This window comes from Anabrus simplex, chromosome 8 (genome assembly GCF_040414725.1).
Source record: "Anabrus simplex isolate iqAnaSimp1 chromosome 8, ASM4041472v1, whole genome shotgun sequence".
Lineage (NCBI taxonomy): Eukaryota > Metazoa > Arthropoda > Insecta > Orthoptera > Tettigoniidae > Anabrus > Anabrus simplex.
In genome coordinates, this window is record NC_090272.1 from 213,327,166 (window position 1) to 213,353,750 (window position 26,585).

Sequence of the window (26,585 nt, forward strand, 5' to 3'; positions counted from 1 at the left end):
CACAGAAGTGGGGTCCTGGAATTTTCTCCCAAACTGTGACACAAAACTGTTTCCTGGATATCATGAGGTTTCTTCGATTCGATGAAAAATCTACCAGCAGGGATCACCTGAAAATTGATAATTTGGCGCTTGTATCCGTTGTGCGGGACAAATTTATATCTAATTTTACTACAGTAGAACCTCGATAATTCGAAATCGGTTAATTCAAAATCGCGCCTAATTCGAAGAAGCTCTCGTTCCCGGAAACATGAGATACAGTTTTGCATGTTATTTCAATTGTTTAATTCGAAGTACAATGTTGGCCCCATTACCGAAATTCAGACTTTTAATTCGAAACTGCCATTACATTTTAAAACAATAGTATGTTACAGAGTAATTTCAACTCAAAATTTATCCGCTCCGCGTCATAATAAGACTCACGTTCCGGAACATGGAGGGGTAGCTTTTCGCACTTACACTCACTTCGGTGGGTCTACAGTGTGCTTCATGATTGCTAAGTTGTATGAAATCGGAATTCTTTCGTATTTGACCTTTTAAGGAACGCCGTAATATCACGCAACAGGCAGTGTGCGGGAAAACAGAATCCGCGAACGCTGGCGATGCCGACAGTTGACGAGAAAACGTGGCTCAGATAATAAATTCGTAGGCATCGAACAATATTGTCATTGCCGGTGAAACTGCATTGCTTTATTTTAATGCGAGTCCAAACGGTCTTATGGTTTTAAAGGAGAAATTGCCAGCTGGGAAATCGTACAAGTGTGGGGGATGGGGGTCATAGTAGTGCGTTGCAATGCACATGGAAGCGAGATACTTTATCCCCTCGTCATAGGAAAGTTCGATAAGCCACAATGTTTTAAGAGCGTCGGGCACTTTCCATGCCAGTACAAAGCATCTACAGTACAATAAAAATGCAAACAGTAAAGAAATCCAAAAAAATAATGCATTTGCACAGGGGAACCGACATAATTTATCCTCGTCTTTGAATTGTGCGATTTTTTCTTTCGTTGCGTGAGGTTGTGTTTGTCAGTGATTTATCCAAGTGCATTATTTGAACAATGTAAATGCACCTTGTTGGATACATTTCGGAAATAGTTTTTTCCATGGCATTTGAAAGGTTTAAACTGTGAATCGAGGTGATTGCATATATTAATGGGTCTTAGAATACTTTGTGACGCGGCAAGTGTTTACATTTCTGAAGTACGAGAGCAGTGCCATGGCGGGAAATCGTACAAGGATAGTCATAGGAAGGTTCGATTTTAAGGGCATCGGGTACTTTCTGTGTAAATACAAGGCATCTAAAATGCATACAGTATAGTAATCCAATGAATAAAGCACTTGCACATGGGAGCCAGCATAGATTTCTCCTCGTCTTTGAATCGTGCTTTTTTTCTTTCTTTCGTTGCATGAGGTTATATTTACCAGTGAGATATCCGAGTGCATTATTTGAATACTGTAAATGCACCTTCTTGGATACATTTTGGAAACAGTTCTTTTTTCTTGGCATTTGAAAGGTATAAACTGTGAATCATGGTTAACTGCATGCAGTAACGGGCCTTAGAATATTTTGTACGCGGCAATGGTTGGTACTTCTGAATTGCGAATTGGCGGTTAATTCAAAATCACAGAATTCGAAGTCCGATTTTTTAGTCCCAATGACTTCGAATTAACGAGGTTTTACTGTATTTGCTTCAGACCAAGTGAGAACATTACCATGGATGAACAGCTCTTTCCATTGAAAGCTAGATGCCCATTTATGCAATACAGCATATGGCCAATAAACCAGAAGAGTTTGGTATGAAATTTTGTTTGCCTGTTGTTGTGGAAGCCAAGTATGTTGTAAACGGTTTTCCCTATCTTGGAAAAGATGAAACGCGACCCACCGATCAGACCCCAAGTGAACACGTAGTATTGCGTTTTGCTGAGTTTTTCATGAATCAGGGAAAAAGTTTGCAAAGGGAACAAGACAGTTAAAAGGTGTGTAATCTGTATAAAACTGGTCTGTGGTTAAGTTCACTTCAAAGGTGACCAAGCAAAGTGTGTGTGTGCAAAGTGCAACAAATAAGTTGATAAGCTGAAAGTGACATTCGTGCAGATATGTATAGTATATAATGTAAACTAAAATGTGTAAGTGTGTAAGAAGAACATTTTGTCTTACTAGTGTACTTATTTGTTTAATTATTTATTTATTTATTTATTTATTCGTAATAGTGTTTACAAGTCATGCATGATAATAATTAAATTATGGTCTATGATGTTTTTATACTCAATTCGAACCTTTTTTGCACCAATATCCTCAAGAAACGAATACGTGCCACTATCGGTCAAAATGACCGCTTCGGTAAAAGTAGGTAGGAAGAATGTTTGGTAATCCCAGTGTTAATAGCTGACATGTGTTTTATGTTATTAAAGTCAGTCAAGTTCCCTGGCCACTGTAGCTTACAATCCATCAGCATCTTTAAACCTTTTGCACAGCTCAAAAAGAACTCTCCTTTCCAGAATTTTTATTTACTCAACATTTTTCATCTTGCCAGTGACTGGCACTAAAGACCTGAGACCTTTATGCATAAAACAACCCCAAGACAACATCTTCACAGGGGTTTTATGGTATGTTCAAATGTGCTGAATTTATTAACTCATTCTTCGCCTGATACACATTGAACTCTGCCCCAGCTCTTCAGAGTCACTTTGCTCAGAGAAAAGAACTTCATTCCAATGTTCTGTTGTCCAATCTGTTGACTTCGTGTCCACGAGAAATATTTCCTACCTTTTTTCCTATTAGTAGGAAATTGTTTGGAGAGTTTCCACCTGCCATTACTTGCTCTTAAGCCAACAGTTACCCCCTGGAGCACTTTCCACCTGCTAGATTCACACCCCTGTTTCCCAATTCACAAGGCAAGTCCACAGTGGTAAGCCAGAGGCTGAATGTACTACTGTGGAGAAAGCAATATATATTTTTCTACTTTCTTTCAAAGTTTCCCATTTTCTTTTCCTTGGGTACAATTTAGCCAGTCTTTGCTGCTCTCTGTGGATGCACATACCTAGTCTCTCAGCCAGAAGAATTAACTATTGAAGGTTAAAATCCTCAACACGGGTGGGGAATCACACCTGGAACCCCTTGTACCAAAGGCCAGTACACTAACCATTTAGCCATGGACCCGGACCTTGCTTCCATTTACAGAGCTTACGCATACACCAAATTTTGTAGCTTTCTCTGTGTTTTTCTGTGTGTGTCGTGGAAGAAGTACCGTCTCTTCTTCATTCGCTTTTCCAGATTCTGTCTGGCTAGGATAGTATACCAAGGGCTTCCAACTAGCTCAGTCTTTCCTCTGCATCTCTTTTGTGGCTATATTGCTATTGAATCTTCCAGTTTCAATATAGTCCACTACAGAGCTCCTCCATCTCATTCTAGGCCATCCCCTAGGCCTCTTTGCAGCCACTGAATCCATGAATGTCCTCTTTGGAATTCTCTCCCTTGGTATTCTCATCAAGTATCCAAACTATTTCAGCCTTTTTATGTCAAGCTCTTCTTGATATTTACTAACTCCCACTCTTCTCTGTATTTCCTCATTTCATATTCTGTTATCTTGTCTTATCTTTCCCTGTATGCTTCTCAAAATCATCATGTTGGCTGTTAGATCTTACTTTGGTTCATCTTAGTCAGGAGCCAAGATGCTGAAGCATAGGTCAATATAGGTTCGCACTTCATTGGCACTTGCTTGTCCCATACAATGTCTCTCGCACACAGGTTGAAATTCGCAAATTGCTATATTCTTAGATGGATTTGGCGTGCGACATCATGCTGTCCAAATATTAAAAATCTTTCACCACATCAAGAGGTTCATTACTTATTCTTAATGTTCCCCTGGCTGTTCTGCTACCACTTTTAATGATCAGAGTCTTGCATTTCACAGAACTAACCTTCATTCCAAAATTTCTTATCTCCTCATTCCATAAATCAACTTATGTCTGTACTTCCTGTTCTTTATTTTCTCAAATTACAATGTTGTCAGCAAATAGCACAGATTTTACTTGCTCTCCTATTATCTTCTTTTTCGCTTTATGAAGAATTGTATCCATGATGATAATGAACCATTCAGTTTGACCTACTTTGGTTCTGACAGCATTCACAGTATTGATAAAATGCTGTTACCATCTACATTCTTTCATTCGTTATCCATGCCTCGGTCAATGTTTTCCATACCAAATGCCTTGGAACACTGTCATTTGCCTTTTCTATATCTAGAAAAGTCATTACCATATTCCCAATACTTTCCCATCATTTGACATAATGTAAATATTGGGTCAAATGTGGGCCTGCTTTTCCTGAATCCATTCTGGTGTTCTGTGAGTTTGCCATGTACTCGTACTTGTTTATCCAAGATTCTTTCAAGGAATTTTTGTCTCTATTTAATTTGTTCTGGGAGGATGATTACCTAGTTGTACTTCCTCTTAATGTGCTTTGCCTTGTCTCATCCTTTTAGTGGCCCACTCAATCTCTCCCATGGACACCTCATTTTCTTTATCTTCTGTTTACAATGAATCTGATACTTCCACTTTACCCTCTTGTATAGTGTGTTGTAGAGTTGCTCGGAGTACCTTCCCCGTCTCTGCTCTGTCATCACTTCCTCTTGTTTTTTTTACCACTGAAACAAGAGTGTTTGCTTCCTGTTAGTTCCTCTTGCAAAGAATCTGTTAATTTTTTTCCAGCAGCTTTCTCTTCTTGAACCACTTTGGAGAATTCCTTCTTCTATTTCCTATATTTTGCCTTGCATTCTGTTGTTTGGTTTCTCAGCCATTTTTCCCATGCATGTTTCTTTCATTGGACTGTAACTTTAACCTGTCATTCCACCAGGTATTTCGTTATTTTTTCCCTTCCTAATACTCTTCCACAGATTCCACCATGACTGTACTGTAGTACTGATTATTATTATGATTATTATTATTATTATTATTATTATTATTATTATTATTATTATTATTATTATTATTATTTAGTTTAATGCTTTCATGGCCCAATAGAACCGTTAGAGTCAAGGTTGGGTGAGTTTCTCTTCCAAGGACTTGGAGCAAAATCTTCGGGAAGCATAAAAATTTCCCTAGATTAACTCCACAAAACATAAATCTACAAAATTATTTTCGTATTATTGTCATTTTATAGCATTTCTATGCCTGAATTACCTAAATGCTGTCCGGCTCCGTGGTTAAATGGTCAGTGTTTTAGTCTTTGGTTTATGGACCCTGGGTTTGATTCCTGGACGGGTTGGAGATTTTAACCTTCATTGGTTAATTCCAATGGCTTGGGGGCTGGATGTGTGTGTTGTTTCCAGATTAGAATTCATCGTAGGTAGGGCCCCATCCTCAGACGTGCAGGTTGCCTCTACAGCGTCCACTCGAAAGACCTGCAGCAGGCCTCTTCGGAGGCTACACGCCATTATTATGATTATGATTATTATTATTATTATCTAAATTTTTAACATTAAAGCACAAGGTACATTACTAAATTTATAATTGTAAAATAGCTAATAGACTGTTGTATTTTCTAAACAAGAAGTAATTAGTGTTGTATGAAGCATTTTTACCTATTCTTGCTCTGTATTTATTGGAGAACTTCAGTATTGTGTCATATATTTCAGATATCCCTCTAGTCGAGTGCATTGTCTACTTGCTGCTGCACCACTCAACAAAGTACCCTAACCCCATCTTTAAAGTGATGGGCCTCAAGAATATGCTCAGCAACGTGTTCGGCTACAGGAGTGAAATTTCAACTCCTCACTTGTACTTACGCTCTTTGATCGACAAATTGAAACGTATGTATAAGAAAAAAAGTACAGTACTTGCTTATTTAATGTTTGCTCTAACATGTAAAGTGTGTTATGTGAAATAGGGAAAGAAATCAGAAGATTTGCCAATATAAGCCCTTAAGATTGTGAGATTGCCTTTGAAATTCATAAAATACAGGATATTGCCAACTCATCCAGAAGTAATTCCTTCATTAGCTACGTGGAGGGTGTCTTTTGTGACGGGTCTTTAGTAATTGATAAACTGAGACTAATATTCTTAATGCATTTGATGAATTTGATTTGAATAACTAGGCTTAAATTTGAGGAGGGGGAAATATATTAATTATATGTTTTGTAATATTTTTTATATATACTGTGTAAAAGTTTCATATTTAAACAAAAGTGTAAGCCTGTTTTCGACCTAACGGGAGTGTCTCAGGCTCATCTCGACATATTTTGTACTGTTTACTCTTTCCTTTTCTTTGCATGAACTTCTCCTATTTATGCTCATGAATACCATGTTTTTATAATATATTGGCTTCGTTCATTATTTTATTAGTCATTCTTTATTATTAAGCGCTTTATTTTCACATTGTTACGCTGACACCCAGGCTGAGTCTAATGGACTCGCAAATTTTGTCTGGTACTGTCTGGCCCATCTAGACTGTATCGGCAGTATTCTGTTGGCTGTTCTGTTGCGACAGTGTGCTAGTTTATATTGTAACAGTACCCAAGTAATAACTGACTCTTACAAGTAACCTTTCATTCAAAATGAGTAAGAGGAAACTGACAGGAGCTGAAATTGGTGTGATTTTATATAGTAAGGATGATTCGAGTGAGGGTGTTTTCAGTGAACATGACTCAGGCTATATACCAGAAATTGGTGAAAAAGGGCAGTGAGGAGGAGAATCATGTCAGTGTAGTGAGTAAAATAAACGATGTGAGTGAAGTTGTTGATACTGATATTGATACTTCAACCAATAGACAGTGTGTATGTGGGGGAAAAAGTGCCCTTTGTTTGAAATGTGCACCCTCCAGAACAAAGCAAGGCAAGGAAGCATAACATCCTCAAATCTCAGACTAGAGTTGTCAAGCTGCCACCTTTGAAAACAGTTCACTCTCCTATAAACAGTTTTGACTTATACTTCACTTCAGATATACTTGATAATATTGCCCTTCATACCAACACAGGAGCTGAGCATGTTTACACTGAAAAAGGATATAAAAAATGCTGGAAAAAATGTGACAGTGTTGAGCTGAGAACATTGATTGAACTACTCATCACTGCAGGTCATTTGAAAAGCAACCTGTCGAGCAAAAGGTACGGACCACCCGTATTTCGTGCAACAATGAGTCGTCAGAGATTTGAGGAACTGTTGATGTTTTTGCGTTTTGATGGCAGGTCTACCAGAAGTGAAAAAGGAAAGGACAAATTTTCTGCTTTTAAGGACATATGGAAAGCCATAATTCGCAATCTTGGCAAATATTACCTTCCAGACTAGAATCTTACAGTGGATGATCAGTTAGTTCCTTTCTGAGGACGTTTTGAATTTCAGCATTATATGAGTTAAAAGCCGGATAAATACAGAATCAAAACTTTTTGGATTTGTGTGTCTAAAAATTTCTAACCATTGAGAAGATTGTCATACTTGGGAAAAGAAGGGGGTAAGATAAGTACAAATGATGGTTTCAGTGTTGTCTCACAACTTAGTTCACACTTTTTTGGCAGTCACAGGAATATTACAGAATGGATTTGGCAAATAATAATTTACTCCACAATTGTCTAACAGTTGTGGGTACCATTAGGCAGGACAAGGTCTTCATACCTAAAGAATGTTTGCCATACATGATCCAGGAGGAAAAGAAAGTTCCGCGTTTGGATTCACTAATAATCATTCTTTCGTATCATGTGTACCTAAGAAAGGAAAATGCGTTGTGCTTCTTTGAACAATGTATCATACCGCAGATGTCATTATCGAAGAGGATGAAAATTGACATCATTCTTTACTGTAATGAGTCTGTAGGGGGCATGGATGTGCTTGATCAGGTGTCGCATACAGTAATACCTTGTTAATTCGAAGTCGTTGGGACGCAAAAATCAGACTTCGAATTAACCGCCAACACGTACTTCGGTAATGCCAACCCTTCACAATTAAGTATTTAATTTATTTTCCACCTAGTCGATACAATGATTGCTTAAGGCAATTTTTAATGGTCAAAAGTGGTACATGTTTTGTATATTATCAACATCTTCAGCCACATAACACTGTTTAGATGAAAAATATATAACATTGACAAAGTAATGCTTTAGAGGAAGTGTCCTTAAAATTAACATAAGATTGACAAGATTAAAACAAACAAATAACTCAAGAGAAAATATATAAATTATTTCTACAATAGAAAGCAGTCGTCAAGGAAACACTTGTACAATATTCCATAGAGAAATTGTCCTAATAAATATTCTTTTCTTAATAATTCATGAAAAAAGATCAATTTATAAATTAAAAATTATACAATTTATAAGTAATTATCGAAACGAAGAAATCCTGATATCACAGTGCGGCTCTTATTATTAATGTAGATGAAAATATAACTTGAGAAGGATCACGAAAAAAGAATTGGAATTTCTCCACCTACAGATAGCCCTACAACTTGTTCCTCCTCAGTTGAAGCTATAGGTGACAGCAAGGAAGTTCTTGACACACCTATATCCCCCGCTCCTCCACCTCCTCAGGTGCAAGAGCAAGGAAGATTGCATCATCAATATTACACCCGGCGCAAAACTGTGAAAGAATGACAGGAGTTACTGTTCCAAAGGAAAGCAGGCTTAATAAGAGTTGACAACTAGGAATTAGTTATATTTTCATCTACATTAATAATAAGAGCCGCACTGTGATATCAGGATTTCTTCGTTTCGATAATTACTTATAAATTGTATAATTTTTAATTTATAAATTGATCTTTTTTCATGAATTATTACGAAAAGAATATTTATTAGGACAATTTCTCTATGGAATATTGTACAAGTGTTTCCTTGACGACTGCTTTCTATTGTAGAAATAATTTATATATTTTCTCTTGAGTTATTTGTTTGTTTTAATCTTGTCAATCTTATGTTAATTTTAAGGACACTTCCTCTAAAGCATTACTTTGTCAATGTTATATATTTTTCATCTAAACAGTGTTGTGTGGCTGAAGATGTTGATAATATACGAAACATGTACCACTTTTGACCATTAAAAATTGCCTTAAGCAATCATTGTATCGACTAGATGGAAAATAAATTAAATACTTAATTGTGAATCTATTGAAGTGCGATACGGACCATGAAGCTGATTTTATGTAATGCCAACCCTTGCGGCGTCTATATTCTAAGACCCGTTACTGCATGCAATTAACCTTGATTCACAGTTTAAAGCTCTCAAATGTCATGGAAAAAACTATTTCCAAAATGTATCCAACAAGATGCATTTAAAGTATTCAAATAATGCACTTGGATAACTCACCGGCAAACATAACCTCACGCAATGAAATCAAAAGAAAGAAAACGTGATTCAAAGATGAGGAGAAATCTATACTGGCTCCCCTGTGCAAGTGCTTTATTCATTGGATTACTGTACTATATGCATTTTAGATGCCTTGTGCTTGCACGGAATGTACCCGATGCCTTTAAAGCATTGTGGCTTATCGAACTTGCCTATGACGAGGAGAGAAAGTCTTCACAATCACAAAGAATGGGTACCGTCAACCTAATCAATACTTTATTATGTCTTGTTCTAGAATGCTTGGTACAAACATGCCTGTGAATGTACATAATGCTTTATCAACATTAATATTACTCCTAAGCGTACTGCAAGAATACTGTGAACATTTTTTCGTATTTTAATGCATTATATTTTATTAGTTGTTATCACATCCATATCCTAGAATGTTCTAGAATGCTTAGTACAAACATACCAATGAACGTATGCAAGGATTCACCAATATGAACTAAACTTCAGTGTACCTCAAGAATGCTATAAACATTTTAAGTGTAGAAATTGTATTTCACCAAATTATGTATTACTCACGAACAGTACACCAGAATTTTATGTAACATATACATGTCATAGATATCGACGCTTGCTTTTTAAACCAGAAGACACATCGTATCATTGTATATTTTATATATTTTAATATTATCACACATATCATGTGACATTAAGTTAGCTTTAGATCTCATGACCAGCTGAGGAGGACTTTTGTGAAGGTCGAAACCGATACTGCATAGTAACAAGACATAATAAAGTATTGATTAGGTGGATGGTACCCATTCTTTGTGATTGTGAATACCAAGTATCAATACGGACATGAAACTGATAGATTACAAAAGGGAGAAAGTCTCTCGCTTCCGTCCACATTACAACAGCAGTACAGTGACTATACTTGTACGATTTCCCGCCATGGCACTTCTAAGACCCTAAGACGCTAATTGACATTATAAAGGAATTAGGACTTGTTAATAAAACAACTGAAATAATTAAAGCAACGTTAACAAACACAACATCCAAAGTAAAATTTAGGGGCGAACTCTCAAAACCTTTTGAAATAAAGTCAGGTGTAAGACAGGGAGATGGTTTGTCACCTCTGCTTTTCAACTGCGCTTTAGAGAAGATACAGTAAAACCTCGTTAATTCGAAGTCGTTGGGACTCAAAAATCGGACTTCGAATTGCGTGATTTCGAATTAACCGCCAATTCGCAATTCAGAAGTACCAACCCTTGCCACGTTACGAAATATTCTAAGGCCTGTTACTGCATGCAGTTAACCTTGATTCAGTTTAAACCTTTCAAATGCCATAAAAAAAGAAATATTTACTAAATTTATACAAAAATGTGCATTTACAGTATTCAAATAATGCACTTGCGTATCTCATTGGCAAATATAACCTCACGCGACGGAAGAACGAAAAAAAAAACACGATTCAAAGACGAGGATAAATCTATGCTAGCTCCCATGTGCAAGTGCTTTATTCATTGGAGTACTATACTGTATGCATTTTAGATGCCTTGTAGTTATACAGAAAGGACCCGATGCCCTTAAAATCAAACTTTCCTATGACTCTAACCAAACCTTGTACGATTTCCCGCCATGGCACTTCTCTCGTACTTCAGAAATGTAAACACTTGCCGCGTCTCAAAGTATTCTAAGACCCATTAATACATGCAATCACCTCGATTCACAGTTTAAACCTTTCCAATGCCATGGAAAAGCTATTTCCGAAATGTATCCAACAAGGTGCATTTACAATGTTCAAATAATGCACTTGGATAAATCACTGACGAACATAACCTCACGCAACGAAAGGAAAAAAATCACACAATTCAAAGACGAGGATAAATTATGCTGGTTCCCCTGTGCAAATGCATTATTTTTTGGATATCTGTACTGTTTGCATTTTTAGATGCTTTGTACTGGGATGGAAAGTGCCCGACGCCCTTAAAACATTGTAGCTTATCGAACTTTTCTATGACGAGGCGATAAAGTTTCTCGCTTCTATGTGCATTGCAATTGCAACGCACTACAATGACGTCAATGACCATCATCCCCGACCCTTGTACGATTCCCCGGCTGGCACTTTCTCCTTCAAAACCATAAGACCGTTTGGGCTCGCATTAAAATAAAGCAATGCAGTTTCATCGGCAATGACAGTATTGTTCGGTGCCTATGAATTTGTTATATGAGCCACGATTTTTCGTCAACTGTCGGCATCGGCAGTGTTCGCGCATTCTGTTTTCCCGCACACTGCCTGTTGCGTGATATTACGGCGTTCCTTAAAAGGTTGAATACAAAAGAATTCCGATTTCATTCAACTTGGCAATCATGAAGCGCACTGTAGACCCACCGAAGTGAGTGTAAGTGCGGAAAGCTACCCCTCCACGTTCCGGAACACGCGTTCTATTACGACGCGGATAAATTTCGAGTTGAAATTACTCTGTAACATACTATTGTTTTAAAATGTAAAGGCAGTTTCGAATTAAAAGACTGAATTTCGGTAATGGGGTCGACAATGTACTTCGAATTACGAATTATCCGTATTTCGAATTAAACAATTTAAATAACATGCAAAACTGTATCTCATGTTTCCGGGAATGAGAGCTTCTTCGAATTACGTGGGATTTTGAATTAACCGATTTCGAATTATCGAGGTTCTACTGTAGTTTGAAACTGCACATTAGAGAAGATAGTTTGAGAATGGAGGAAAGCCATCAATACTAAAGGTGTTCAACTAGGAAGAAATCCAAATAAAATCACTGTAGATTGTCTAGTTTTTGCAGATGACATGGTGTTAATTACTGAGTCACTGGATAATGCTCAAGAACAAATCAGAGAATTACAAAAACAAGCAGCTAAAATACGACTACAAGTATAATTTGAAAAAACAAGAGTTCATGACAAACATCACTGATGCCCTGCAAAATATGACAATTCATGATAACACAATATGTTAAACAAATTGCTTTAAATACTTAGGAGAGTGGATAACAAATGACACAAAGGAAAAAACAGCTATAGAAACTAGAGTGCACAAAATGGAATGTATGTTTCACATGACAAAAAATGTATATAACAGTAGTCAGACCTGAAAATTTATATGTGGCAGAAACACTTAAACTAATAAGAACTGGAGATCTCGAAAAGCTAGAAAAGGTTGAGAGAAGAATTTTGAGGGAGCTAAACAAAATAATAATGCAGAATACAGGTTAAGACCAAACAGAGAGCTATATTGAAAAACTAACTGACGTAATGAGGGAAAGAAAACTACAATTTTTTGGACACCTGTACAGAATGGATGACAACAGACTAACCAAGCGCATCTTCAACCTTCTGAATGGTTACAAATCTAAACCCAACTGGTTCATTGAAATTGAGAAAGACGTGAAATATGCTGTAATTAAAACAGATACAGTCAGATACAGAAGCAGTGACAGCTTTTCAGGAGCACAAGAAACCAACAACTAGAAGAAAGTGGACTCAAGAAGAGAAGGAACAACACACTCAAAGGATGAAGGAAATTTGGAAGCAATGGAAATTGAACACAATGAAAAGTAACCAAAGTTGATTCATCGTACACTCCAAATGGGTTATTCGAAAGTGTGACACTTAGAGCAATTAAAGGCATAATTACCCCAAGTGACAGCACCAAGGGTCTGACCGTGTACCAAAGGCACGGTTCAGATACGTGGAAACGTGCTAGACAAAGACAAATAAAAGGGAAAAAAAGGCACTTACCATTAGAAAATAAAACAGGGCCCCCAAAGGAGCGGATAAAAAAAAACACCTGGCCATATCAAATTATCACCCCTTTTAAAGGAAAACACCAACACCTTGGGGAACCAAAGGTATTTAATCAGCATATTTAAATAATTAACAAATAGAAAGAAAATCCTCGCTGGAAAAAATAAAATTAAAATTTAAAAATTTTAAACTCAAACCAAAACCCTACGGTCGACCGTTTATAAAGAAAATAATTATTTAGTTTTTAAAAGACTTAGTAAGATTATGTAGATTAATGAAACACCTCATCAACTCAAGTTTTCTTACAACCAAAAGTTTTCTTGGTACAGTACCAAAGTTTTTTTTAACATCCTTTCAACCGTGAGAAACAACCTTGACAGAAACCGTTTTTAATATTGATACTGAAAACCCCTTTTCAGAATGTGTCAAACGACCCCCTGCAAGGATGGGTAGGTATTACGTGCACTTTTCACGAAATAAAAAAATAATAATAATAATAAGCACCGAAACACCGTGAGGAAAAATGAGCAAAAGGAAAAATTAAAATCTCAAAGAAAAATTAAATGGACCAAGGTAATCCGCGCACAAGGCAGAATTCATCACGGGCACATCAAATACAAATCATCAATACCATCACAACAACATCAACAACATTAGCATTCCCATGGCAACGACCAACAATGGGTCAACAGCCCGCAAACAACAATAGGCGAAAACTAACAAAGGACCAAGAAAACAGACGCAGAAAATAACCCAAAAACCCAAAAAGAAGAATTAAATTAATTAAGTTAATTAAAAATAAAAATTAAACAGAGAAGCAAGAAGAAAAGGTACCGGGACAGACTGTACACGTAACACCCACATCCCTGAAGCGACTCGCTTGTTAAATTATTCCAGTTAAATAATAGCCTTTTAGCACAAAACTTTTAGGCCTAGAAAAGCCATTAATAAACACTAGGTTACCCAATTACGATTTCGAAGAATCCAAAACGTTCTTTCACACAGTACGCAAGCCCCAATTTAACAGACATAATTACACATGCTATAAGTTCCAATTAACAAGCCGAAAATTTGAAATTCCACAAGGCAAGACTTAGTCTTTAGATGACGCCAGTTACATAGTGTCGCACACACTTTCTTCACATAGGAAAATTTTCAGGTCTTTCACCAAAAATCAGTAAAGGTTTAGTTGTAACAACACTTACAGTTTCATCCAGATGAAGTTGTGAGGACGGCTTCGGTAGTATATGCTACTTGCTTACTTTGAAGAAAAACATAACATGCAAATTCCAGACGAGGAAAAATAAACCAAAACAACTTGCAGAATTCACCAGGGCAAAAGCCCTACGTATGTAACCTTAACCAGGCTCGAACATTTTCGGAGAAATCATCTCCTTAGGGAGAGATAAGCCACACACGTCCATCTCTTCCTTTTCACCAAACAGCAATGGCGACTTCCCGAGATTCCGCAGTGCACGGCCCCAACGATCACATGTGCACAGAGGGTAAGCGCCTGAATGGTAACGTAGTTCGCGAGGTAGTACATACCTACGCCACTAGAGTGCAGGAGAATACAGTCAGGCACAGACAGGACGTGCATACGATCGGCTGGACAACAAATAACCTTCTCAGCGGCGAAGTTTCCAGCAATAAGTTTTGAAAAGAAGAAATAAAGAAGCGGCGAACCACTTCTAAGAACACAGTTTTTCCACAGCCATGAGGCTAGTTCGAAAATATTTCCCAAGAGGGAAAAATTGTTACGCAGGTAACAGAAAGAGGAAGAAGAAGATAATTATAGCTTGAACGCGTTAATCAAGAAAAAGTATTACTGAATATACGAATAAAAACTATTCAACAAGCATATAGAAACAATAAATAAGACTTTTTCCGACATGAGAGCATTTTACGTCATGTATCCGCTGCTACGGTGTAAACTATATCTACTATATCTACCATATTATTAAAAGGTGTGAAAAACACAAGAGAATAAGTATGAAAACCTATTCTGCATGGTTTCCATACTTGTTCTCTTGTATCTTTCACACCTTTTAATAATATGAGGCTCGAATGAATTCAGAAATTCACCCGAACAAAATTGCATCCTTATAGTCACGACATCCAAAAGTAGCAGGGATAAAGTATTCATGAAACAAATAAAGAAGAATCTGAAAATCCTGAAGGACAGTGTCCCAGATATATCGGAGTACTCCGGACCTTTTACTGAGTATGAGATAACTATTGCAATTGCTGATATCAAGCCAAGCAAAGCACCAGGTGTGGATGGTATTCACCCAGAATGTATCACTCATTGTGGGGATAGAGCATCCGAGATGACCTTAACGGACGACATAAAAGTGTTGGTACAGTACTTTAAATTGTGGAGACTTATACTTAATGCCAATAAAACAGAAGTATGCTGCTTCTGTCTAAACAGCAAGATGGCTAACAAACAATTGCAGGTGCACATTGGAAATCAGCTATTGAGACATAATAGATTCCTTAAATACCTAGGAGTTACCTTAGATAGAACACTCTCCTTTAGACAACACCTTCGTAACGTCCAATCCAAAGTAAGAACTCGCAACAGGGTAATCCAAAAATTATGTGGTACAACTTGGGGTTCAACAGCAACTTTACTCTGATGCACCGCTTTGGGACTTGTGTTCTCGACTGCTGAGTACTGCACTCCTGTTTGGCTAAATAGCCCTCACACCAACCTCATAGATACGCAGCTCAACACCACAATGCGTCTCGTCACTGGCACAATAAGGTCTACACCCACATACTGTCTACCTATTCTCAGCCATATCTCCCCACCAAATCTTCGGCGTAAAAACGCTCTCCTCAGGGAATTTAGGAAATTAATAAATAATCCCCAGTTACCAATACATGACGACATCGCCATTGTTCATCTGAATCGTCTAAGGTCCCGAAATCCACCAATAAGAACTGCAATAGAACTGAAGAATACCAACTTCAATATTACTAAGGAATGGCAGGGAAGACAAGATACTAGGCCTGAGTCAACTTTGCCACATGTAGCACCGTCACTGCTACCTGGATTTGAGCTTCATCGGAAAACCTGGTCTACTCTTAACAGGATACGATCGGGCCATGGTAACTGCGCAGATTTCCACTGCAAGTGGAAAAGAATTCCTATGCCTAACTGCGACTGTGGTGCCTCCAAGCAGATCATCCTGCACATTATCAGCGTATGTCCAAAAAGAAAGTACAGTGGCGATATCAGTGACTTTGCTCATACGCTTCCAGAGACAGCTATATAAATATATAGTTCGTTCTTCAAAATCATTGTGTGTTGTATCTGTAGAGCCATATGCTAAATGAATAAATGCTGAGGCTCATAACATAAGTGCACTGAAAGTTGTGAAAAACACCAAACAACATATATGAAAACATGCGCACGGGGACCAGTAAAATAAATAGAGTATTATTGCAGATCACACTCTTTCTAAAACAAATGTTAGTAGAAGCCTTTTATGTCAAAAACATGTCAGAACTGATATATTTTTGACATGCTTTATTGGTCAAAAATATCTAATTCCCTCCATGGGAATTTAGAATTTTCCATTCAAAGCCTTTTATTTTGAAGCACTTGGTTATTAAACATTATTGTCTGGTCACACTCTTTGACAATAAATTGGAGGTCACACTCGACCATGTGCAGCTGGCAGGAATGACTTTGGCCAGCATTTTGCATCCAACAAAACTTCGAGCAACTTAAGTGATCGAATCGAAAATCGAAGGTGCGAGTTCAACATTTGGGACCTCTGCGTGCTTCAAGATGTCTTCATTAGCAAGGAATTTCACGACTTTGAAGGGCTGATATCATAATTCTTCGCTATTTCTCCTTCCCAAAGTATTTTACATTTTTCTTTGTAAGAAAACTGCTTTCGCTTCCTTTGTTCCATAGTGGCGAAAGAGTTGACTGGCACACTAATACACACGTTGCTTCACGAACGAAAGATAAACAATGAACGTGCCAGACATGAATAAACAAAATAGAGTACTGAGTGTAGAGATGTGGAACCATAATGTTCATTGTTTGATTGTAAATGTGGCGTTCCTACCCAGCCAATAGCTTTACTTCTTACTCTTTTTTTTTTTTTTAATACAAAAAATTATATTTGTTCGGGGTGTGGACCTACAAAGATCTTTTGCCCCTACTTGCACCATATGTTATGAACCTGCGTGTATGTTGATATTGTGGAAGTGTAAAGTGTTGAATGTGAGGAAAGGAACGTTAAGGACGACAGAAACACCCAGTCCCCTGGCCAGGGATATTAATCATTTACAATTAAAAAACCCTGACCCGGCCAGGAATCAAACCCTGGGGTCGCGGGGTGACAGGCGGACGCGTTGCTCCCTACACCGCGGGGCTGGAATATGTATTGGTTACTTTGAAATCGATATCCAACTCGACCAATCACAAACTTGTATAGACAATGGCTACCTGAACCGTATCCTATAAATGCGAATACTGTAATCCAATCTGCGCACCCCACTGTTTGAAGATATTTTTATTAATAGAAAGTTGGCTTTAATTTGCCTATTATGTATAAGAAATTAATCCTACATAATGACGTTCAGTACTGGTACACCAAAACTGAATGAGATAATCTTCGCCTGCTGTTGGGTAGGCAACCCGCTCGTCAGAAGTGTAATGTGTTTCCTTACCTTCCTCTGATTTGTAATCGGGTAGTTTCGCCTGTGGGTTGTATAGTGTGTGCCACCTGGTATTAGCTGTTTAGAGACATGTTGTGCAAAGTACTCGGCGATTAAAACAGGATGAATTTTAATTATATTTTGAAGGAAAAAGATTTTAAATATAGGCAAAAATGCCTACATTTTAATTTTTTATACTAACAGTTCAAAATTTGTTTCAAGGAAATACAGTAGAAGTCCGTTATAGCGAGAATTCATAGCAGCAAAAAATTTACTCGCTATAACGGATTGTCGTTATATCAGATTTTTGTACAAAAGTCAGAAAACCCTTTGTGCACTTTAAAATCGGTATGAAACGGCAATCAGTTTGTTCGAAACTTGCGTTTCCGCAGATGATATCCACACTACGGCTTACTTGTTTGTTATTTTTCGTAATCCGATACTACGTGAAAGTCTATGTTTAATTCCATTGTGAAAAGAATATAGTACCTATTTCTCTGAATCCAAGATGAACCCCACTTTTTCCTTCAAGAAATTTAAATCAGGCTAAAAAAGAATTTTTTTTTCTTTTTTTACTGCACAATTATTCTTTATTTCCGCGGATTTAAGGACCATTAACTTAACATTGGCATTATAATACCGAAGAGAACTCGTTGAAAATTTTCCGGCAATACCTATTCCATGCGTCTCTACAATACAACGATCCATCAGGAAATTATTCTTGCTGTCTATAAAACTGTTACTTTTACGCAGCGTCAGATATAACCGGCTACCACTACAAGTACGTCTCGCTTGTCGGGTTCAGCCAATTTCAGAGGCTAGCGATGTATAGGCCTAATCGCGAACGTTGAAAGTCAACGAACGAGTTTATTGCGCCACGGTATGGCCATTCTGCCCTTGCGTTTTTCGTGCACATACTTCACAATTTCATCTACAACTTCTTTAAAGCGTCCTTGTCGTGGACCACTGAATGCATTTTTTGTACAGTACCTACACATTTTTTTAGGTCTTTGTCTTCACGCTAACGCCAAATATTGGCTTTAGTTAGGCCTATGCCATATTTTCTTGCGGCTGCACAATTATTCTACATTTCCGAGTGTTTAATAAACATTAACTTAAAATTGGCATTATAATATCGACTAGAACCCCTTGAAAATTTGCCGGCAATACCTTTTCCACGTATCTTTACAACACGACTATCCATCACGAAAATATTCCTGCTTTCTATAAACCTTAATTTTACTAAGCGTCAAGTACAATAGACACGTTATGACTCTGGCAATGAATAGCCATGGCTTTTCTAAGAATTCGAAGGGTCGCATGTTTTGATACCATTCTGCAGATTTGAGAAACGCGCAGGCTCTGTACAACCGGTTGTCGCGGCTAGCGATGTGTAATAAAGATGCTGTCGTTTATTGTCAACGAGTTCTGTGCGCGTGTGAAAAAAAGCAGCGTGGTTACCGCGGTAGTTGCCAGTGGTATCCATTAACTTACCGTTAGGCCGCAAATGTAACAACCCTTGAGTTTTCGCATGAGATTCTGAGAAAAAAATGTCTTGGATTCGGAGAAATACGGTATCACTCCAGAGATTTCTGTGGCAAACACCTCAGCTTTCTTCTTCAAACAGCGTCGCCTAACCTAACCGTATATGTAGCCTATCAAGAAAACATATTTGGAACGCATGTAGAGAAATAACCTCCTCGGGAAAAATATACATATAAATAGCCGTAACTAGACGCGAGAAGATTTGAAATATCCTTTGAAATCAGTGATGTACTCTGCAATATCTTGAGGTGTATCACATTCTTACTTAATTTCCATATATAACATTAAAATTAAGATGTCGTTTATTCAGTCTTTATTTTTAACGAGTTAACAACTGCTATCGGCCACGTTATTTGTGCATTTATTACGAAAACGTGTTATCCTCGTTTATTTCGAATTTTCTTTAGAGAACAGCAGTCAATGGGTATTACTGTTATACTAATCAACTCCAACATCGCCTTCGAATGTCGACGGGAGAAATCGCTAGTGCACATAGCGAGGAAACTATGCCGAAAGTAATCGATCGCATGCAATATCATCGCTGGGGTGCATAAATATCGGTAACGGAAAAGGTCGCGCGCTGTAACGGTTCAAATCCCGTTACAAGATGATATCTGTGTTTTTATTATTGTATGATTTTATCTGTATTTTATTATTATTATTATTATTATTATTATTATTATTTTATTATTATTATTATTATTATTATTATTATTATTATGTCAGTATTATTATTATGTTATCTGTGATATTGTACTATTATTGTAATTATCCGTTTTATTCAATTTTGCAATTGCCTGTTGCTTGCAAGATTGCACTTAGATATATACATATATACGTATGTGTAGATTATCATTAAACACCTGTACAGTGAGAATTGTTGTATATATCAGAGATTGGGTATGACGTTGGTGCATTGTGCAATATTGTTGGCGATTCTGCCAAGTCATCGCCACTCCATGGCTATGTCATCGTATTTATTTAGATATGCGCGCATCGACTCAATCGCCGCGGGGCTATTTCACCACTGTATGTAATATTTGCCGCGTTGTGGGACTATGTCATTGTTATTTCTGGAGATTACGTAGTTGTGTCAACCAACGTCTATATAAGGTGGGTGCACATTGTAGCGTCAGTCATTACTTATACGGATGCAGTACAGTGAAGTAGTCTACTAGATCAAGAGGCCTTAAGTGGTCAGCCAACCAGTGTGAACGAGAGATGGTGAAGACTCAGTGAGCCATTATTGGTCATTGAGAGAGTGAGACCAAATGGTTGGTCCGTCACTTAGTGGAAGACGCGGGCGCAAGGCTTACCAAGGAGTCAGAGAGGGCAACCCTGGACCTACCAAGAGGTCATACCATATTGACTTACAAAGAAGTCAGATGATATGGAGAAGAAGCAGTCTCAAGGATGTATCACCATGTTAGGCGTGACACATCTACAGTAAACACCAGAGCAATGGATTACGTCGTAATTACACTCAAAGTGTTAAAGGTACAGTCAAGTGAATCAGTGAGGGAAATATTTCGTATAAATTGTTAAATGTCCGGTCAAGTAGAATTCACATTCATGCCTAGTTTCTTTCTGTTGCAATGTCATAATTTCATATTCTCATCTGTTTTATCGCAACAAGACTCACTTATTTTTGATATATTATTTAAAGAATATATATTGTTCTATCAAACGAATTCATAGTTTTATTTCATTTACAATAAAATATCTTAACCTCAAAATTAATGGGGAAACCGAACGCCAATCTCCTTTTCCCAGAACTTATATGGTATGTTGTCAAAAGTAAGCTTATTACCCCACACCCTAGAGATGGTCAAGAGTCTCATTCTATTATTGCTGTACTGAGTGACAGCTGGCGCCCTTCAAATAACGTATGTGTAAGTAAGCAGGTAACAAGTAAGTGTGAGTACAGGGTTCGACGAGTGTGTATTTTATTTAATGAATGTTAATTTTCATAATTTCCATTTTAAATGCAGATATTCAGATTTATCAAGTTAAATTCCAGATTTATATGTTTGTAAAGTTACTCAGCGAGTCAGGAACATATTACAGCGCGCTTAATCGCTCGTAATAACGGATGCGCCAGTGATAGGGTTCTCGCTGTAACCGAAGGACGATACACAGTTTAATATAGGAATTTTGAAGGGACAGAAAAAGTAGTTGCTATAACGGAGTTCTCGTTATATGCCGTACTCGCTATAGCGGACTTCTACTGTATTTTAACACACATTAAATAGGAAAAGGGGAAGGGGCCTAAAAATAATTTTTTCATTCTGAACATTTTGTTAAAGTGGCGTTCATTATAATGGTATTTTACTGTATTTGTAGCTAAATCTGTGGCCTCGTTTACTTCTGTATCTCTTATCTTTATATCATTAGAAACTGAGTTAACCTTCGTCATCTTGGTCTCCCTCTACTCTCACTTTTCATTACAGAGTCCATTATTCTCATAGGTAACTTATCATCCTCCATTCACCTTACATGACCCCACCACCAAAGCTGGTTTATGCATACAGCTGCATCCATCGAGTTCATTCCTAACTTGTCCTTTATCTCCTTGTTCTGAATACCCTCCTGCCATTATTCCCACCTGTTTGTACCAGCAATCATTCTTGCTACTTTCATGTCCGTTATTTCTAACTTTTGAATAAGATATCCTGCGTCCACCCAACTTTCACTTCCATAAAGCAAAGTTTGTCTGAAAACAGACCAGTGTAAAGATAGTTTAGTCAGAATGCTTTCGTCTTACAGAATACTGTTGATCACAACTGCAAGCTCACTGCTTTAACTTTACTGCACCTTGATTCAGTACTATCAGAGGGTAGAGAAGGGTCCACCTATTCAATACCATAAACTAGTATAGTGTCTTATACAGTTGGGACTAGTTTTGACCCCATATACATTGGGTAATCTTCAGCCACGATCCAACTGGAATATTATTTGCTCACATACAACACATAATAATTTAAACAATCTGGCATATCTCAATTTACAATCCAAATTTTAAAACATTGATGAAGTCCGAACAACTCATCCGAAACTGAAATCAAATGACACTTCAAAACTGCTGCTGTTGGTGCCGAACTGTGTCGTCGGTCCTACAGCAACCAAACGTTCCCGAGTTGATCTGGGAGCTGACATTCCCTATCTGCATAGACGAACCACTTGGCTCATAAATTATGTTTTGTACAATAGTAATATGGATTAATGTTTGTTGAAAGGGAACATTCATAACTTGAATAGGTATTCCTTTTCGTCAGATGTAGTGATCTATTGCTTAATTTTGTTTTGAAGTGAATGTCTCTGTGTTCTCCGTTATAAGAAATAATAATTGTATGGCCTCAGCTACCGTGTGCAGACATTTCGATTTGACACTATCTGGCTGTCTGCTCGTCACTTTCAACGTTCTGTTTTACTCTGTGCCTGCTAGATGGCAGACCGAGTAAACCATAACTCTCTTGGGTGTCTATGGCTAAGATTTAATTAATTTTGTCGGGTAAATACCAAATGTGTCACCAGAGATCTTTTACATGCCGACATCGTACGACATGGAGTGTCGAATGGACTTTCTTCACCCTTCCAAAATCCAACTACCTGTGCCGGGTTTGAACCCGCTATCTTGAGATCCCGAGGCCAACACTCTGCCACTGATCCACATAGGCAGCATGTTCTCCATAAATTATGTGTATTTGGTACGGACACCAACACCAGTCAGTCAATTTTTTGAAATACTGGTGTAAGTAATGGAAAGCAACATGTACAAATCAAGTTGTACATTGAAAGACAGAAACATCAACACAATGTCAGGGCAGTGTAGCAAGAGGGAGAAGATAACACAAAAGGCAAGAATGGTAGAATAAACTGGGATTTTATGAGATTGAACCAATTTGTATGAAGATGTGAAGATTGTGAGATATCTTTGTGTTTATCCTATTATATGTTTCTTTTGCTGTTCCTGTCTTCCTATGGATGACATGACTTGCACTTATATGTTCCTTTCCAGTACTGAAATTCCTTTGGTATACCTTGTGTGATGGAATGTAGCATTTAACTCAGCAATTTCTTTTGTATTTCTGCTTGTCTGTCAGTAATGTTCACCATTTCTGAGATGTATTGTTGTTTTTAGGTGGCTGTCTAGAAGTTTCACCTGGTATTATCTTGATAGCAAAACGAAAAGAGTGGTTATGGACCATGAAGCATGTTCTTAGCAGTGGCCTAGAACCCATCCTTGCAGAATGGGAGCAGGGGAAAATCAGTGAACTGGTTGCCACTGAAACTGTCAGGCTAATTGGTAAGCTATAGATTACCCAATTGTAATATCAAATTTTTATTATTCCTACTATTATTGTTTTGTAAACTCAATCTTTCTTCATTCCAGGTTACATTCTTAAATGTTTCCCACCAGATCCCACTCAAAGCAAGTCAAAAGTGATTACCACAGTAAAATATTTTGAGAAACTTTTACTGGATAATAGTATAGGTGAGTGTATTTTTCTACTTTATTACTTATCATCCATGAACTTGTTGGGCTCTATGGTTTAATTAGTTAATGTTCTGGCCTTTGGGCTAGGGGTTCTCGGGTTCGATTTCCAGCCAGGTCAGGGATGTTAACCTTAATTGATTCATTCGTCTGGTTTTTTTTTTTTTTTTTTTTTTTTTTTTTTTTTTTTTTTTTTTTTTTTTTTTTTTCCACTGAAGATGCCTCAAACGAGTTTATTATTACTCCATCTAATGATGGATGTATCGAATAGGAGGACATATTAAATTTTGTTTGTAAATGTCACCAACTCAACTCCCAAGTTAAGCGCCTATGGTCTAGTAAGCAAATTGATGGTGGTGGAATCCATCATGTTAACAGCATGCACCTAATCCTGTGATAAGAATGAGTACAATTCCTGAAGCAGTTTTACAGTCACATATGGATGCCATTGTAACATATCATCAGAAAGATCTTGAGTCGTGATGAGAGAGATATCCCAGGACTGTAAAATGAAGTTTTTCATCCGATCAGCTGTTTGGTGCCCAAACATTAGTGAGCATAGAGAGTTTAAAGTGAAAATAATTTCAGTGAAGGCGGGTTTGCACAGACTGTGTGCTTGTCATGGCCATGCTTGACCGTTGGTCGTGCACAACTGCCATTTCTACAAGTGAAAGAATCCTAGCTCACCTTCAGTCAAGTGAACGTCGGGTGTGAAGTGAGATGAATCTTCGCAGCTGGTTTTTACGATCAGATGCCCTTTCTAATGTCAACCTCATCAGAGGAGTTAATGAGACTAAATGAATGACTTGATTTATGACAGTAGGAAGTTAGAGGGTGAAACTCGGTGCCACCTCATAGCCTTTTCCTGTCTACGGGGTCTGTGCGAGGCTTAACGCCCCCATTCAACGGTCAAATCACCATCAACGTCATAGGCCCTCACACTGCAGAGAGGTTTTGGCACACACAATCTAGTAATTAGAAATTGTATACCACCACCTCTCCTACCTCGCCAGCCAACATTCTGACGAACATTTTTCGACCAATGGGACTCAAATTGGCTAACCATGATGTCAGACCATTTAGATATTAGTTCAAGAATATATTTTAAGATGTTAACCACAAGGTCAAACCATATGACTTCTGGTTTGTAAACGTCATCAGTCGAGGACTCTGGTACCTTAACGAAACTGGCAACGTTCATCTATTTCGCTATAGGCCTATGCTTACATGCACCATCCCTCACATTTGGTGTATTAACATTCCATAATCATTTTACTTCATTATATGATTTAACCAATTGCATTCCTCTATCACCATTCATTATGTACAGTGGAACCTCGATTCTCCGTTTTGGGCGGGGGGGGGGGGGGGGGGGGGGAAGGCGGGCTGTGGGAGAAAACGTACAGTACAGGAAAATGGAAAACCCGGAAACGAATTAAAACCATCAGCAATTTGACAACATCACAATAATTAAATATGTATTTTTTCCCAATTCCTGGGGGCTTTAAACTACTGGGACACCCTCTCTCCAGGGGTCATAAATATGGAGGGCATTTGCCCTTGGTTATGGATGAAGACCTCAACGGCATCTACGGCGGAGAAGATGGACTTCAGAACAGCGGAGATGACGGAAGGGGCAAACCCGTAGCATCTGTACTCCAGAGGAACGGCTACAAAAGGCGTCTGACTGCATGTTAGGGGCAGCCTAGTTTGAACCTGGCAAAAGGTAATAAAATGCCTTTGGGAGTGGCGAACCCATCGTACAAACAGCCTGTAAAATAAGTGCGAGTGAATGGAGGCCTCGGAAAAGGCTAGGGTGTCACCCTGAAGTTCCCGGTGCTCTGAGGGAACTGTGAGAAGTGGGCTACCAGACATCACAAGAATCAGTATCATCATTGTCATGACTTTGAATGGCAAGGGAGAAGAACTGATAGAGAATATGGAGAAGAATGACAGCAATGATGGGAATAAGTGAGACAAAATGGAAGGGGAAAGGTCAAAAAGAATTGAAGAAAGGGTGTAGATTATATTGGAGTGGAGAAAAGATGGTAACAAATGGTGTTGGTGTTACATTGAGAGAAGACCTAGCGCAATATGGGGACAAAATTGACCAGATCAGATCATTGACAGGATAATGAAAGCTAGACTTGGACTTCGAGTGGAATCAAGAATTTTATACAGGTTTATGCACCTCAATCAGGGAATGCAGATGAATGTTTAGAAGAAGTCCTAGAAGAACTGGAAAGCTGTATTGAAGACAAAGGGATTATAATAATGGGAGAGATGAATGCACATGTTGGAACAGGCAGGGAAAAGGAGAGATAATTGGCCCCTATAGTTATGGAAACCAAAATGAAGAAGAAGATTCGGTAATAAATTTTTTTAGAAGGAATGGATTAATAAATTGTTGGCAATACGTGGTTTGGAAAAAAAAGAACTCACAAAAAGTAACTAGATATGTTTGGGGAGATAGAAGGACAAAGAAAATTATTGTTCTTATTCTGGTGCAGAAGGAGAAACGTAGACAACTGGAAGATGTGACATCAATGCCAAGAGCAGATTTCAAAGGAGACCATAAAGTGGTGGTACCCAAATTAAGACTTGGTAAAATAATGAAGTTAATAGAAAGAAGGGAAATAAAAATAAAGGGATGGAAGTTAAAAGAGAAAGAAATAAGGGAATAGTTTCAAGAGGCTCTGAAGAAATAAATTCCCAAAGATGACTTGAACAGTGTGGAAGAGGAATAGACATGTTTCAGAAATGGATTTGTAAAGTGTGCAGTAAACACCTGCGGAAAACTATCAG

The 26,585-nt window shown here is 37.8% G+C and overlaps 1 protein-coding gene across 1 annotated transcript in view; it reads left to right on the forward strand.

Moving 5' to 3' along the window:
* The window catches only part of LOC136878992 (cingulin-like protein 1), a 217,113-nt gene that overhangs the window by 180,467 nt on the left and 10,061 nt on the right, over positions 1 to 26,585 (forward strand). Inside the window, exons 11-13 of the mRNA XM_067152662.2 lie at positions 5,634 to 5,807; positions 23,427 to 23,591; positions 23,679 to 23,780. Coding sequence (XP_067008763.2) covers positions 5,634 to 5,807; positions 23,427 to 23,591; positions 23,679 to 23,780 — 441 coding nt within the window. The remainder of the gene's footprint in view (positions 1 to 5,633; positions 5,808 to 23,426; positions 23,592 to 23,678; positions 23,781 to 26,585) is intronic.